Here is a 13359-nt window from a genome sequence, read left to right on the forward strand (position 1 = left end):
CCAACGAATCAACAAGAGTGGCTGGTTCCTCCTCACCGCTTGGTCAAGTGGGCCCTCCCTGGCTGTGAGGACTCTGCACAACCTGGGTTTTTGGTTTTTGTTCTGCTCCTTCTCTGACTTAATGGGCTGCCCTTCCAATCTGCTGGTTCACAGGCAAGTCTTTGACCCAGGAGCCCCGTCCAGTTCAGTCACTGTCTCTGTAGCCCACATTGCTCTTGGTCATGTGGCTGGCTCTGGGGGCCAGTTCTGCTTCCGAGAGGCCTGACCTAGTTCATCCATAGTAATTGCATTGGGTCCCTCCGGGGTGTCGTATAAATGAGGACTCTACTTGTCTCAGCCTCCTCGGATAGTCTATTTTTAAACCCTTCTATTCTCCCCACTGATCACCTTGCACAGTCTGTCCTGGTTCAGGCACAGAACATGGGTACTTCCTGCCCAGAGCCCCTGTGTCCGTTACTTATCCTTGTTCCTGTGAGAAGTGAGACACAAGGGAGGTGGATTGAGTTGCCCAGGGCCAGACAGCTAGCTGGCGATGAAGCCAGGATCAGAACCCAAGCAGCCAGGCAGCAGAGCCCAAGCTGTGTCTGACAGATCCCTACCCTGGGCACCAACTGACCTCAGTTCTCAAAGGCCCCATTGGCTGGGCACCCGGGGAGGACAGCAGATGGCAGTGGAGCAAGTGCAGAGGGAGGACCACCTGGCAAAGCCAGGAAGGAGAGAGAAAGGGTCTGGGGCCAATTTGGCTTTTATAGACAATTGTCTTGAGAGAGAACTACCTTCCAGGGCATGCTTTCAAGGACCTAAGGACCTCATAGTAGGTACACCTCCTAAACACCATCGTTGGGTTGAGTTCCCAACCTTTGAGTACCATGAACTAATGACTGGTGTTTAAAATCTTATGTAAGTTTGGGAGTCAGATTGTGTTCAAACCATAGCAGAGGCCATGCATGGCCTGTTGTTATTAATTAGCCATTTAATTGACTGGTTAATGACAGTTACCTTTTTTTGCTGTAGTAAGCACTTAGGAACCCACCAGTCAACAGAAAAGCTAGGCCTTTGGCCATCATCTACACTCAACCCTTCTTAAGGAGCCAGGACCTAAACCACTAGAAGCCCACTGAACTTACTCTCATTTATTTTTTGTTTAAGATTGAATCAACATTTGGATGGCTGGTTGGTTGCTTGCTTCCCTGATTCACTGGTTTGCTGCTTTATACATGGGTTGGTTGGTTGGTGGTGGATTGGTTCATTGGTTTATCGATTTGTAGAGTGGTACATTGGTTGGTTGGTTGATTCAGTTGTTAGTTCATTCATTCATTGGTTGGCTCATTCATTGATTGGTTATTTCATTCATTCATTGATTCAATTTTTGGTTGCTTCATTCATTCATTGGTTGGTTCACTAATTCATTCACTCACTCATTGGTTGGCTGGCTGGTAGCTGAAGCCCCAGGAAAGGAAACCTTGGGTAGTCTTTGGCCAAGGCCACCAGAGACCACTCTCTCCCTCCCTCTCTGCTGGGCCAGGCAAGGGAACAAGGTTGCTACCCACAGGGAGGTCAGAGTCCCCTGCAGACCTACTCACCCCTGCAATCCTAACCTTTCTCTTCCCTCCTTCTCCCTTCTAGACTATGCAGAATTCATTTTCTTAGGACTCTTTATGTCCGAAATGTTTATAAAAATGTACGGGCTTGGGACGCGGCCTTACTTCCACTCCTCTTTCAACTGCTTTGACTGTGGGGTAAGTGTGTTCTGGATGTTGAGCAGCCTCCTTCCTCCAGGTCTGCCCTAGGTCTTGCCTCAAAGACAAGAGAGGCACCATCGCCCCCAGAGACAAGAGACTTGGCCAGAGGTGGGGAGGAGGATACAAGGAGCACCCAGAACCCCTCAGACACCACAGGGAGGAAAGAACCATACAGACAGGGGTGGGCAACCCAACAATTCCACCACTTGGAACTGAATCTTAAGGGAAACACACATTGGTGCCCAGGACATGTGGGCAAGTAAGTCCCCTGGCTGCGACAGCTGGTCATCAAATATGCAAGGTGTGCATACCACAGGGCAACCCAGATCATGGGCCACAATCCATCAGTCTTAAAATGTCTTGATAATTCTTTTTGATTCTTGCCAGCCTGTATTATTTTTTAATGTCTTTATGAACATGTCGTACCTGTACATTTGTATGGGGTACACATGTATGCCACGTTATCTGCTCAGATTGGGCAGCTGGCATTTCCATTTGTCTCTTTAGGTTTAAAGTCTTCGAGCCCCCTCTTCCAGTTCTCCCTGCAGCACTGTGCGGGGAACGTCTGGCCCACAGGCCATATGTATGAGGCCAGTGAAATCATTTGGTCTGGCCCTGCTGAGGCAGCTGTGGGCAGGACTTGACATTCAGGCCATTTACACCTGGCTGGTTTTTAAGTTGATCGTTCTGTACGGCCTGTGGTGTGAAGGCCACACGCATTCAGTAGAAACCCAACTGTGGAGCTGGAACTTTTTCAGGCCTGAGCTATGCAATTCTCTCTCGGTGACGCCAAGCCGTGGCAGTGAGCGTAGGTCCCAGGCAGCCCCAAGGTCACCAGGAGGCACAGTGGACGCCTGCATGGCAGACTGTATCTCCAATCTGAACAGTTTTGTGTGCAGCTGTGCTAAGTGGATCAGGTGTGTTTCTTCCTGCATGCACAACTTCTGATATTTTCAGTTTACTGGGGATTTTCTGGAATGGGCAAGGGACGGAAGCCCTCTCTAGAACATTCCACGAAGGGAGGCAGATGCTGACACCTCACGCAGTGTTTGAGTGAGCAAAATGAAACAGTCTTGCTTACAGATGGTATTTGGCTACCTTAAGAAAAGGCCAGGGGCCGGCGCCGCGGCTCACTAGGCTAATCCTCCGCCTAGCGGCGCCGGCACACCGGGTTCTAGTCCCGGTCGGGGCGCCGGATTCTGTCCCGGTTGCCCCTCTTCCAGGCCAGCCCTCTGCTGTGGCCCGGGAGTGCAGTGGAGGATGGCCCAGGTGCTTGGGCCCTGCACCCCATGGGAGACCAGGAAAAGCACCTGGCTCCTGGCTCCTGCCATCGGATCAGCGCGGTGCGCCGGCCGCAGCGCGCCGGCCGCGGCGGCCATTGGAGGGTGAACCAACGGCAAAGGAAGACCTTTCTCTCTGTCTCTCTCTCTCACTGTCCACTCTGCCTGTCAAAAAAAAAAAAAAAAAAAAAAGAAAAGGCCAGGACCTTAAAACCATGATGCCCATTGAAAGAAACCAGACACAAGATGGCCATCTATTGCATCATGCCATTGACACGAAATGTCCAGAACAGCCAAACCCATCAGACAGAGAACAGAGGGCTGGGGAATAGGTGGGGAGGGGGAGTGACTGCTGACGGGGACTGGAGTCCCTTTTGGGGCTGATGAGAATGTTCTGGAATTCGATGGAGGTGATAATTTGACAATACTGTGAGCCACTGCATGGTAAGAGCTAATTTTGCATGGGGTGAATTTTGCCTCAGTTTTTTTTTTTCCTGAGGGCAATGAAACTTATTACAGAATTCAGGATGGTGGTTGTGTCTCAGGGTCTCTTCTGGAAGCCTCCAGATTGCTGACACAGCCTATATTCTTGACTTAGGTGGTGACTGTACTGGCGTTCACTTTATTGGGAGGCGTTTCTGAAAATTCTGGGGAGAAGGGAAGGACTGAAGGGGGGCCCTGCTTCGGTGTGGCACTGGGGGTGCATTCCTGGCAGGCCCAGGCGAGTCCTGTGGCCGGTACAGCGACTCTGGGCAAGAGATCATCCCCTCTCCCTGTTAGGTCATCATCGGCAGTATCTTTGAAGTCATCTGGGCTGTCATAAAACCCGGCACGTCCTTTGGGATCAGCGTGTTACGAGCCCTCAGGTTACTGCGTATTTTCAAAGTCACAAAGTAAGTCTTCCAGGGGGCCTGCCGATGTTGCAGCAAGGGACGACAGGCAGTGGGGGGGGGGGGGGGGCCAGGGCAGGCCCACAGCTCACCCGGCCTCTACTGGCAGGTACTGGGCGTCTCTCCGAAACCTGGTCGTGTCACTTCTCAACTCCATGAAATCCATCATCAGTCTGCTGTTCCTCCTCTTCCTGTTTATCGTTGTCTTTGCACTTCTGGGGATGCAGCTCTTCGGTGGCCAGTGAGTACTGAGCAAAATCTCCAGGGCCCCGGGGGACCCCTACACCCGTCCCCCCAAACGCTGCCGACTAGTGCGCCTGCAGGTCCACCCCACCTCCAATCACGCAAGGCAGAACCCTGGGTCCCCCGCGGGATGCTGACGTGGTTGCCATGGAGATGAGATGCTAGCCCAGGCCGTCAGGGGCGGAGCTGACCCGAAATATCCGTTGTTTCCCCCACCCCTGCAGGTTTAATTTCGACGAAGGAACTCCTCCCACCAACTTTGACACCTTTCCGGCAGCAATAATGACGGTGTTTCAGGTACGGCCTGCCCCTTCCCCACCCCCGGGGCCCCCAGGAGGCCAGCGCCTGCGAGCACCAAAGACTCAGCATGCCCTCAGCATCCCCAGGGGGGCTTCCCTCAGTTCTTCCTCGTTGCCCCGACTCTGGCTGTGGGATGTGAGAAAGTTCGTCACAGCTCCCCAGGAGAAGGGTGGGGGAGGCAGGGGCCTGGGCCGAGGTCTCTATGGGAAGGAGCAGGTACGGTCAGGTGAGATGGTGCCGGCAGACTCTGGTCTTGGCTGTCTGGTCCCTGGGGAGTAAGGCAGATGGCGAGCATGGCCCGCAGCAGGAGCGCCTCACTGGGGCGCCGTGTGGGCTCTGGCTTGGCTGGCTGGCCTAGGAAGGTGGGCCCACTTACCTGGCAAAGCATCACATACACAAAACCACAGGCCTCCTGCAGGCCTGAAGACCCCGCCCCCACCACCCCATCTCGTACTCCAGGGCCAAGGGGATCGTGGGTCCCTCGCATTCCGGCCCTGAGCTCTGGGGCGGCCGGAGCCTTTGCTCTGGAGTCTTTCTCTGGTCCCCAGCACCCGCCCCACCGCGGGACCCAGCAGACTAGTGGTTCCAGAGAATTCCTGACCCTTGGTGGATAAACACCACAGCTCCCTCTCCCTCAACCGCACTGCACCCAGCTGCTCGCAGTGCCAACTTACAGAGAACCCACCCTTCGTCTTGCCCGCACCCAAGACCACCCCTCAAGTGAACAACCACTTGCCCTTGAACTCCAGCCCCTGTGCACCCTCAGCTAAGAGATGCTGGGGTCGCAAGCCACGGCTGCACCCGCTGCACCACAGCGACCCGCCCCATCTTTCCGCCCCTGCCCGGGCCCTCCTCCCGCCGTCAGGGCGGAGCTCGCCTCACCCTCGCTACCTCCCAAAGGCCCCCCCATCTAGAACTTTCCACGTGTGAACTTCTAGGGCACAAAGCGCAGCCCACAGCAAAAGCCAGAGAGCGACAGGCAGGTTCGCGACGGTCCCCACCCCAGGATCCCCCCTCCCCAGAGTCCAGGCCAACAGCGCCCCCCCCCCCCCGGCTGCCTCCCAACTCCAGGGACCTACCTTTCCCCTCCTAAACTAAGACAGGAGCCGATCCCCCCCCGGGCTCCAGGACGGGGCGGCCGTGTCTCCGAGGGGCCCATGGCTGTGTGTCCCTCCCTCCCCTTTCAGATCCTGACCGGAGAGGACTGGAACGAGGTCATGTACGACGGCATCAAATCGCAGGGTGGCGTGCAGGGCGGCATGGTGTTCTCCATCTACTTCATCGTCCTCACACTCTTTGGGAACTGTATCCTTCGTGGGATGGGGCCGGATGGGCCTGGGGCTCAGAGCGGCCATTTGAGGCCAGGGATTAAGCGCCCCAGGTGTGCGCATGCGCAGAGTAGTCGTTTGAGTCCCGGATTAAGTGTCCCGGATGTGCGCACGCGCAGAGGAGTAGGTCGAGGGAGGGGATTTAGCACTCTCAGTGTGCACATGCGCAGAGGAGGAGTTTGAGGCGTGTGCGCACACGCGGTGGGGTGATTTGAGACAGGCGGGAAACGCTCAAGTTGTGCGCACGCGCAGAGGGGTAGTTTGCAGCCCGTGGAAGCGCTCGGATGTGCGCAAGCGCAGAGGGAGCCTGAGGCCAGGATTGAAATTAACTCCAAAGAGCGCCCGCGGGGTCTCTGCCTGGTTTCTTTCCCTGACTCAGGCGATGGCAGACACCCTCCTGAATGTGTTCTTGGCCATCGCCGTGGACAACCTGGCCAATGCCCAGGAGCTCACCAAGGTGGAGGCAGAGTTGGCACCTGCCCCTGGCAGGCGCACCGGGTGGGGGTGGGGGGGCGGAAGGCACCTGGCTGTCCCCGGTGGGCAGGGGGAGGCGGCGCGCTGACGGCACGGAGCAGATGGGCAGCGGGGCCCGAGGGCCGCCCGCAGGCCGGCGGGCAGGAGGGTGCGGAGCAGGAAGGACCCCGAGCCTCCAGGCAAAGGCCGGTGCCCCAGCCTCTGCGCCCAGAGACATCACGGAAAATGCATGATAGGGGGAGAACCGTGCGTGGATTTGCAAATGCTTCAGCCTCCCGAGGGAACTTCTCTTTGGATTGCATTTTTCCATCCTTTTTTTTTTTTTTTTAATTTTTCGCTTTGCAAAGCGGAGAAGACAAAGGCAGAGAGGGGTCTCCCACCTGCTGCTTTGTCTCCCCATCCCCTCAATGGCTGCAAGCAGTCAGGGCTGGATCCAGTGGAAGCCGGGAGCCTGGAGAAGCATCCGGGTATCCTGCGTGAGTGGCAGGTGCCCAAGTACTTGAAGCCATAACCCAGTGCCTCCCGCCGTGTGCATTAGCAGGGAGCGGGACCAGAACCCAGCAGGCCCATATCGGATGCCGGCTTTGCCCGCTGCGCCCCAGCAGCCGGCCGGATCGAGTTCCCGGGGGAGTTCTGGGTGGCAGAAAGGGAATACAGGGCGCTCCAGGCTGCACCCCAATCTCCCTTTAGCACTTATCCCCGACGCCACGGCAATAGCGGCTGCTGCAGGTTATGCACCTCCAGCGCTTGGGGCAGTTCCCGGTATGCAGTAAGTGCTCAATAAAGGTTGCGTCCAGCCGGGCTTTCTGCCCTAGAGCCCTCATTTTACATAACTCACACACAGGGTAGCCTGGGATGCAAGCGGAGCCTCGTGATAACAAATCAGAAACAATACTCGCAAAGCACGGACAAGCACCAGAGGCCGGGGGTGGGGTCGAGGGGGAGTTGTTTTTGTTCACAATTGCACGGATGGGGAAACCGAGTCCCTGAGGGGTCAGGCAACCCCGCCACACAACTTGGAACCGAAAGAACAGAGAGGCGACCTCTTCCAAGAGAAGAGGGAGGAGGTGGGGTGTGGACGGTAGAAGCCAAATTTTTATTCACCGTCAGTAATATTAAATTATCTGGTCAAAAAAAAAAAATAGTGCCGCATGCCTCTTAGGGCAGCCTGGACTCCCCGAGGGAAGTCCCCACAGCAGACGGAGGGGAGGTGGCGTTGCTGTCAGCAGTGCAGCTCATGAATGGTTCAGTTGCACAGGTTGCACACTGCACAACGTGACCCCGGGCTAGGCAGACAAGTGGAGGCTGGCTGCTGTGTGTCAGCCCAGGAGAATGAGCATCAGAAAGGCTTTTATTATTATTATTATTATTATTATTATTATTACAATCAGGAAGTGGGATTATCAGGCACAAATACGTCTCTGACGATCGCCGTGGTCCACTTTGAGTGAAGAGAAGAGATGGCCCGTGCAGGGGCTGCTCCCCTCAGAGCCCCGGCTCCCTGGCCCCATTCCTAGAGCCGCGAGGTGCCCAGAACAAGCTCACCTTGCAGGCCACCGCCATCTGTCAGCCCTGGCAGGTGGCAGCGAGCGGGAAGCGGAAGTGTAGGGCCAAGGCTAATGGCCTGGCCGCCCAGGAACTCAGTCGAGTTCAGGGGGCTGGCGCCGGGCAGAGGGAACGCCGGTGGCGGGGGGCTGGAGGTGGGAGATTTGGGGGGCTGGGGGAATAGCAAGGCCAGCACAGCTCTGGTTTTTGCGAGGTCTGGAAATTCCGTTCGAATTTGCTTCCCTGAACTCATCGTGCGCGTGGCCCGGGCTTGCACCTGCCAGCGCCCCTGGTGCGCTTTTCAGATGTGGGGAGGCAGAGGTCTCTGAGCACCTGCCCCACACCCCAAACACTTGACAGGTCTCATCCTCCCAGCAGTGCGCATAGATTGAGCACCTACTGTGCGCAACCTCCGGGTCCAGGAGCCTGGGGACACAGCCACGAGCCAAACAGGCCAAAATAATTACAATAATACTAATAATAGTAATAATTCCGTAGCTGTGAAAGAGAGGAGATTGGGAAAGTGAAAGAGAGGTGATGCGGGGAGCTGGAATAGGAGTGGCGTGTGCATTTCGCTGCTTCAGTGGCGGGGCGGGGCCTGAGGTGGGGTGGGGCGTTGTCTTGGAAACCAGCAGAGCCCAGGGGCCTGGCATTCCGCAATTCCAGGGTTTCCCGGGGGGCGTGGTACCGGGCAGTGGGGGGTGGGGTAGGGGGCGTGGTTCGCTAGGAGGGCGGTCCTGAGCAGCTCCTTTCCAAGTCGGTCACGTTGCTTCTTGCCACGGCCGCCCCAAAACCCACGGGCAGGATTGTTTGTGGCTCTTTCTTTCTCGTTGCTTTTTTGTTTGTTGTTTCCTTTGCTTTTTTTTTTTTTTCTTCCTTCGTTGGCTTTTGTGTTTTACGAATGAGGCGTGAAGGCTGAAGACGGATATAAAGTTCAAAACACATCTTTTTCTGTATGTATTTTTCAAACCTTCCCCCCTCTCCCATCTTCCTCCTTCTCCTCTCTAGCACATACCCTGGGTGCTCAGCTGGAGCCCAAGTGCCCGGCTTCCCGTGGTGGGGGCTGGGAGTAGCAATCCCTCTCCTGATTTTTCCCCTCTGGGGCCCGGGGCCCGTGCCATCATCGACAGGTGTTCCTGCAAGTAGTCACCCAGTACTGCTGGCGTTATTTTTGGAAGTCCATTCACTATTCTAAGGGCTTAGAAAACAGTAAGAGGAAAATGTTTGCATAGTTTTTCCAGCCCGTCAAGACAGGGCTGGGCCGAGGGAACGGAAGGGGCTGGGCTGAGTGTGTGTGTGTGTGTGTGTGTGTGTTTCTCCTGCTCAAAACCTGCATCCGTCCCAAAGCCGTAGGGATGGAGCGGGGTGGAGGGACGGGTCTGGAGCGAAGTCGCACGCTGTGGTGCCCGTTCCGTGCACGTGAACGGGGACCCCCGTGTGCTCCTCTCCAGGATGAGCAAGAGGAAGAGGAGGCCGTCAATCAAAAGCTTGCCCTGCAGAAGGCCAAGGAGGTGGCGGAAGTGAGTCCCCTGTCTGCAGCCAACATGTCCATAGCCATGTGAGTGCCCCCACCCTGCACCAGCGCCCAGGATGCCCCAGGACCCTCAGCAACCCTAGCCTTGCAGTCGACGTGGCTCTGTTTCCCCCACCTCTTGCCTTCAAGGATGGATTGATTGATTTGCAAGGCAGAGTGTCCGAGAGAGAGAAAGGACTTCCATCCACTGGTTCACTCCCCAAATGGCTGCAATGGCCAGAGCTCCACTGATCTGATGCCAGGAGCTCCATCTGGGTCTCCCACGTGGGTGCAGAGGCCCAGGGACTTGGGCCATCTTCTGCTGCTTTCCCAGGTGCATTAGCAGGGAGCTTGATTGGAAGTGGAACAGCTGGGACTCGAACCGGCGGCCATGTAGAATGCTGGCGTCACAGGCAGGGGCTCTAACCTGTTCCGCCACAGCGCCAGCCGCAGGGCTGAGCTCAGCACAGAGTCACTCAGCCCTTCCAACCCACCTTCACCCAGTTGTTTAGTTGAGTGCCTACTATGTGCCCAACCCCGCTCTCACTGCAACAACAGGGGAGGAAGCTTGCTCGCTCTGTGTGGCTGCTCTCTGTCACTGGGAAATGGAACGCATGAGTTCCAGCGTGTGTTAGAAGGTGATACAGCTACAGAGACAAAGTGGAGAAGAAGCTGTGCCGGGCACCCAGGAGGCAGGGACGGAGGAGCCAGGGAGGGAGGCGGTCTGGCGAGAGAGCAGCCCAGGCAGCGGGACCAGAATGTGCAAAGGCCCTGAGGCAGGAACACACCCTCTATGTCTGAGGCCAGGGTGGCGGGAACAGAGCCAGCAGAGGTTGGCGGGAGGAGGGCGGGGAGATGGAGGCTGAGTGCTGAGGGCTTTCCGGGACCAGAGATGGCTCCGACGTCTGCTCCCAGCCAGGTGGCAGCCATGGGCAGCAGTTCTTAAGCAGAGGAGGGGCTGGACTTGAGTCAGGTGTTCACAGGGACCCTCTGGGCGCCGCTTGGGGGTGGCAGCCTGGCTGGGACATCAGCCCGATGCGAAAGAGGTGGCGGCCGGGCCAGGGTGGCAGCCATGGAAAGTGGCCGTGTGCGTCCCGCCAGCCTGCAGCCCCGGCCCTGCCATGACCCTAGGCAGCAGCTTCACCAGTGGGCAAACAGACACTGCCCCACCTGGCTGCCCTGGCCTCTCCCTGGGACCCCAGACCACCTGCGTCCCAGACCTTTGAAAGGTCCATAGCAGGCATGTGGATGTTTCTAGAACCTATTCCAGGCCATGTCTGCTGCAAATGGCAATCTAGGAGGTTACCTTTTTTTCTTTCTTTTTTTTTTTCTTTTTTTTTTTTTTTTTGTGGACTTGATGTCATGCCCACTCCTCAGTGGCTCGTGTGCTCCAGTTTGGAGCAAGGGCAACTCATTAGGGGAGCCAGCCAACCAGCCAGGTCGCCAACTTCCTGAGCCAAAATGTGCCCCCACCCCAGCCTGAGACCGGTCCCCTGGTTACAGCAAGGTGTCCACCCGGGTCATCTGAGACTCACGGGGCCCAAGATACCTGTTAGGTCAAGAGGTCCACCCGGGGTTGATTTCAGACACCCATTAGCTGAGCCCGCCCCCAGCCAGGTGAGCCAGGACCCACTTCCCCGCGGGCTGAGACTGCTGTTCTTGGCCTGAGTGTGGGCCCCCGACGCAGTGGCTTCGGCCTGGCCCTTACAGGAAGGAACAGCAAAAGAACCAGAAGCCGGCCAAGTCGGTGTGGGAGCAGCGGACCAGCGAGATGCGGAAACAGAACCTGCTGGCCAGCCGCGAGGCCCTGTACAGCGAGATGGACCCGGAGGAGCGCTGGAAGGCGTCGTACGCGCGCCACCTGCGACCGGACATGAAAACGCACCTGGACCGGCCGCTGGTCGTGGACCCGCAGGAGAACCGCAACAACAACACCAACAAGAGCCGCGTGGCCGAGCCCACGGTGGACCAGCGCCTCGGGCAGCAGCGGGCCGAGGACTTCCTCCGGAAGCAGGCCCGCCACCACGATCGCGCGCGGGACCCCAGCGCCCACGCCGCCGCCGGCCTGGACGCGCGCAGGCCCTGGGCGGGCAGCCAGGAGGCCGAGCTGAGCCGGGAGGGGCCGTACGGCCGCGAGTCGGACCACCAGGCCCGGGAGGGCGGCCTGGAGCCTCCGGGCTTCTGGGAGGGCGAGGCGGAGCGGGGCAAGGCTGGGGACCCGCACCGCAGGCACGCGCACCGGCAAGGCGTTGGCGGCAGCGGGGGTAGCCGCAGCGGCTCGCCCCGCACCGGCACCGCCGACGGGGAGCCCCGCAGGCACCGGGTCCATCGCAGGCCCGGAGAGGACGGACCGGACGACAAGGCCGAAAGGAGGGGCCGGCATCGCGAGGGCAGCCGGCCAGCCCGGAGCGGCGAGGGAGAGGCCGAGGGGCCGGACGGCGGTGGCGGTGGTGGTGGCGAACGCAGGAGGCGGCATCGGCATGGCCCCCCGCCCGCCTACGACCCCGACGCGCGGAGGGACGACAGGGAACGCAGGCACCGGAGGAGGAAGTAAGTGGACGTGAGAGGAACCTAAGGTAGCACCTGCTGTATGTGTACCTGAGACGGATGCCTTTGGTGTGGGCCCATTTCACAGACAGGGACGTTGAGAGTCGGAAGTGCGGGAGGAGGGTGGCTCAAGGGCAGGGGTCTGGACCCCAGAGGCTGCCGGGGGCCCGGAACGGCCTTGGGTCATCTCAGGGAAGCCTCCCCCACCCCCGAATCTGACAAGTCTTCCACAGACTGTGTGGTTTTGGGTCCCCCAAATGCCTACAGCAGCCAGGCCAAAGCCAAGAGCCTGGAACTCCATCCAGGTGTCCCCCATGGGTGGCGGGGCCCAAGCACCTTGGAGCATCCTCTGCTGCCCCTCTCCCCCCACCCCAGGCACATTGGCAGGGAGCTGGATGGGAAGTGGAGCTCCCCGGGACTTGAACTGGTCCCCTTACGGGACGCAGGTGTCACAGGCAGGGGGGCTTTAGCCGCTGCACCCCCAGCACCTTTTTGTGTAACAGTACAGACGCCTCCGTGGAGGATCCATGGCGCTTCTGCCTGTGGTGGCCCCACGATCTCCATGTTGACGCGGTCAAGGTCCTCTCCATCTCCTTTGTCATACTGTGGGGCCGCCATGTTGGTTTTCCTGCTGTGTGACATAGGGCCAGGGTCAGTGCATCTCACAATCCCGTGTGTGTGTGTGTGTGTGTGAAACCCTAGGGATCTTGTTCAAAACACATTCATTTTGAGTCTCAGGAGGCCGGGGGGCCTCGTGAGCCCCATGGTGCTGGTCAGATGGACCCCCTCTTGGGAGGAATGAGAGACTGTTCATAGGACTGGGTGAGGATCCTGGAGCAGGCACACACATGCAAAATCACCGGGAGTGTGGCAGGTGCGCGTTCCCCAGGGGAGCCGGCGGCAACCTCAGAATGTCCCTAAGTAGCCATCGGTGAATCCCACTCCCCAAGTAGTTGCAGTGCGAGGAAAGTCAGCTTCTAAGGCTGCTCCAAAGGGGTTCGTGGAAGGGGCTGGTGCCTGCAGCGCCAGTGTCTCATGTGGGCGCCGGTTCAAGTCCCAGCTGCCCCGCTTCTGATCCAGCTCCCTGCTAACGTGACTGGGAGAAGCAGCAGAGGATGGCCCAGGTGCTTAGGGCCCTGCCACTCACGAGGGAGGAAAATGTATCCTAGGAAGCAACTGTGTATCCAGTGGCTTTTGTAAAGGCTCACACTCCAGGATGGTCAGGGGGAGTCCTACTGGATGCCATTCAAATAACCAACCTCCCCACCCCCAGGACTGCCTACCCCACCCAGGCAACCCCTGGTAACCTCCCACTAGGCCCACAGTAACCCGTTAACTGTTAACATTAACACTTTGGGGACCCAGCAAGCTGCCAATACAGGCATCTCTGGGGAACATCAAAACTATTTTTTAAAAAGATTTATTAGGCCAGTGCTGTGGCTCACTTGGCTAATCCTCCACCTGCGGTGCCAGCACCCCGGGTTCTAGTCCCAGTTG

At 58.0% G+C, this 13359-nt stretch overlaps 1 protein-coding gene across 10 annotated transcripts in view; it reads left to right on the top strand.

The window, feature by feature from the left end:
* The window catches only part of CACNA1A (calcium voltage-gated channel subunit alpha1 A), a 211952-nt gene that overhangs the window by 139890 nt on the left and 58703 nt on the right, over nucleotides 1-13359 (top strand). For all 10 annotated transcript variants that reach the window (XR_016222260.1, XM_089315017.1, XM_089315018.1 and 7 more), the window contains 8 exon segments: nucleotides 1627-1739; nucleotides 3803-3915; nucleotides 4022-4153; nucleotides 4380-4452; nucleotides 5643-5760; nucleotides 6173-6240; nucleotides 9254-9360; nucleotides 11026-11865. Coding sequence is in view for 9 of the 10 variants with exons in the window: in XM_089315017.1 (XP_089171143.1) it covers nucleotides 1627-1739; nucleotides 3803-3915; nucleotides 4022-4153; nucleotides 4380-4452; nucleotides 5643-5760; nucleotides 6173-6240; nucleotides 9254-9360; nucleotides 11026-11865 (1564 nt within the window). In the remaining variant the exon portion in view is untranslated.

This window comes from Oryctolagus cuniculus, chromosome 16 (assembly GCF_051225735.1).
Source record: "Oryctolagus cuniculus isolate XC-2025 breed Fujian yellow rabbit chromosome 16, ASM5122573v1, whole genome shotgun sequence".
Classification (NCBI taxonomy): domain Eukaryota; kingdom Metazoa; phylum Chordata; class Mammalia; order Lagomorpha; family Leporidae; genus Oryctolagus; species Oryctolagus cuniculus.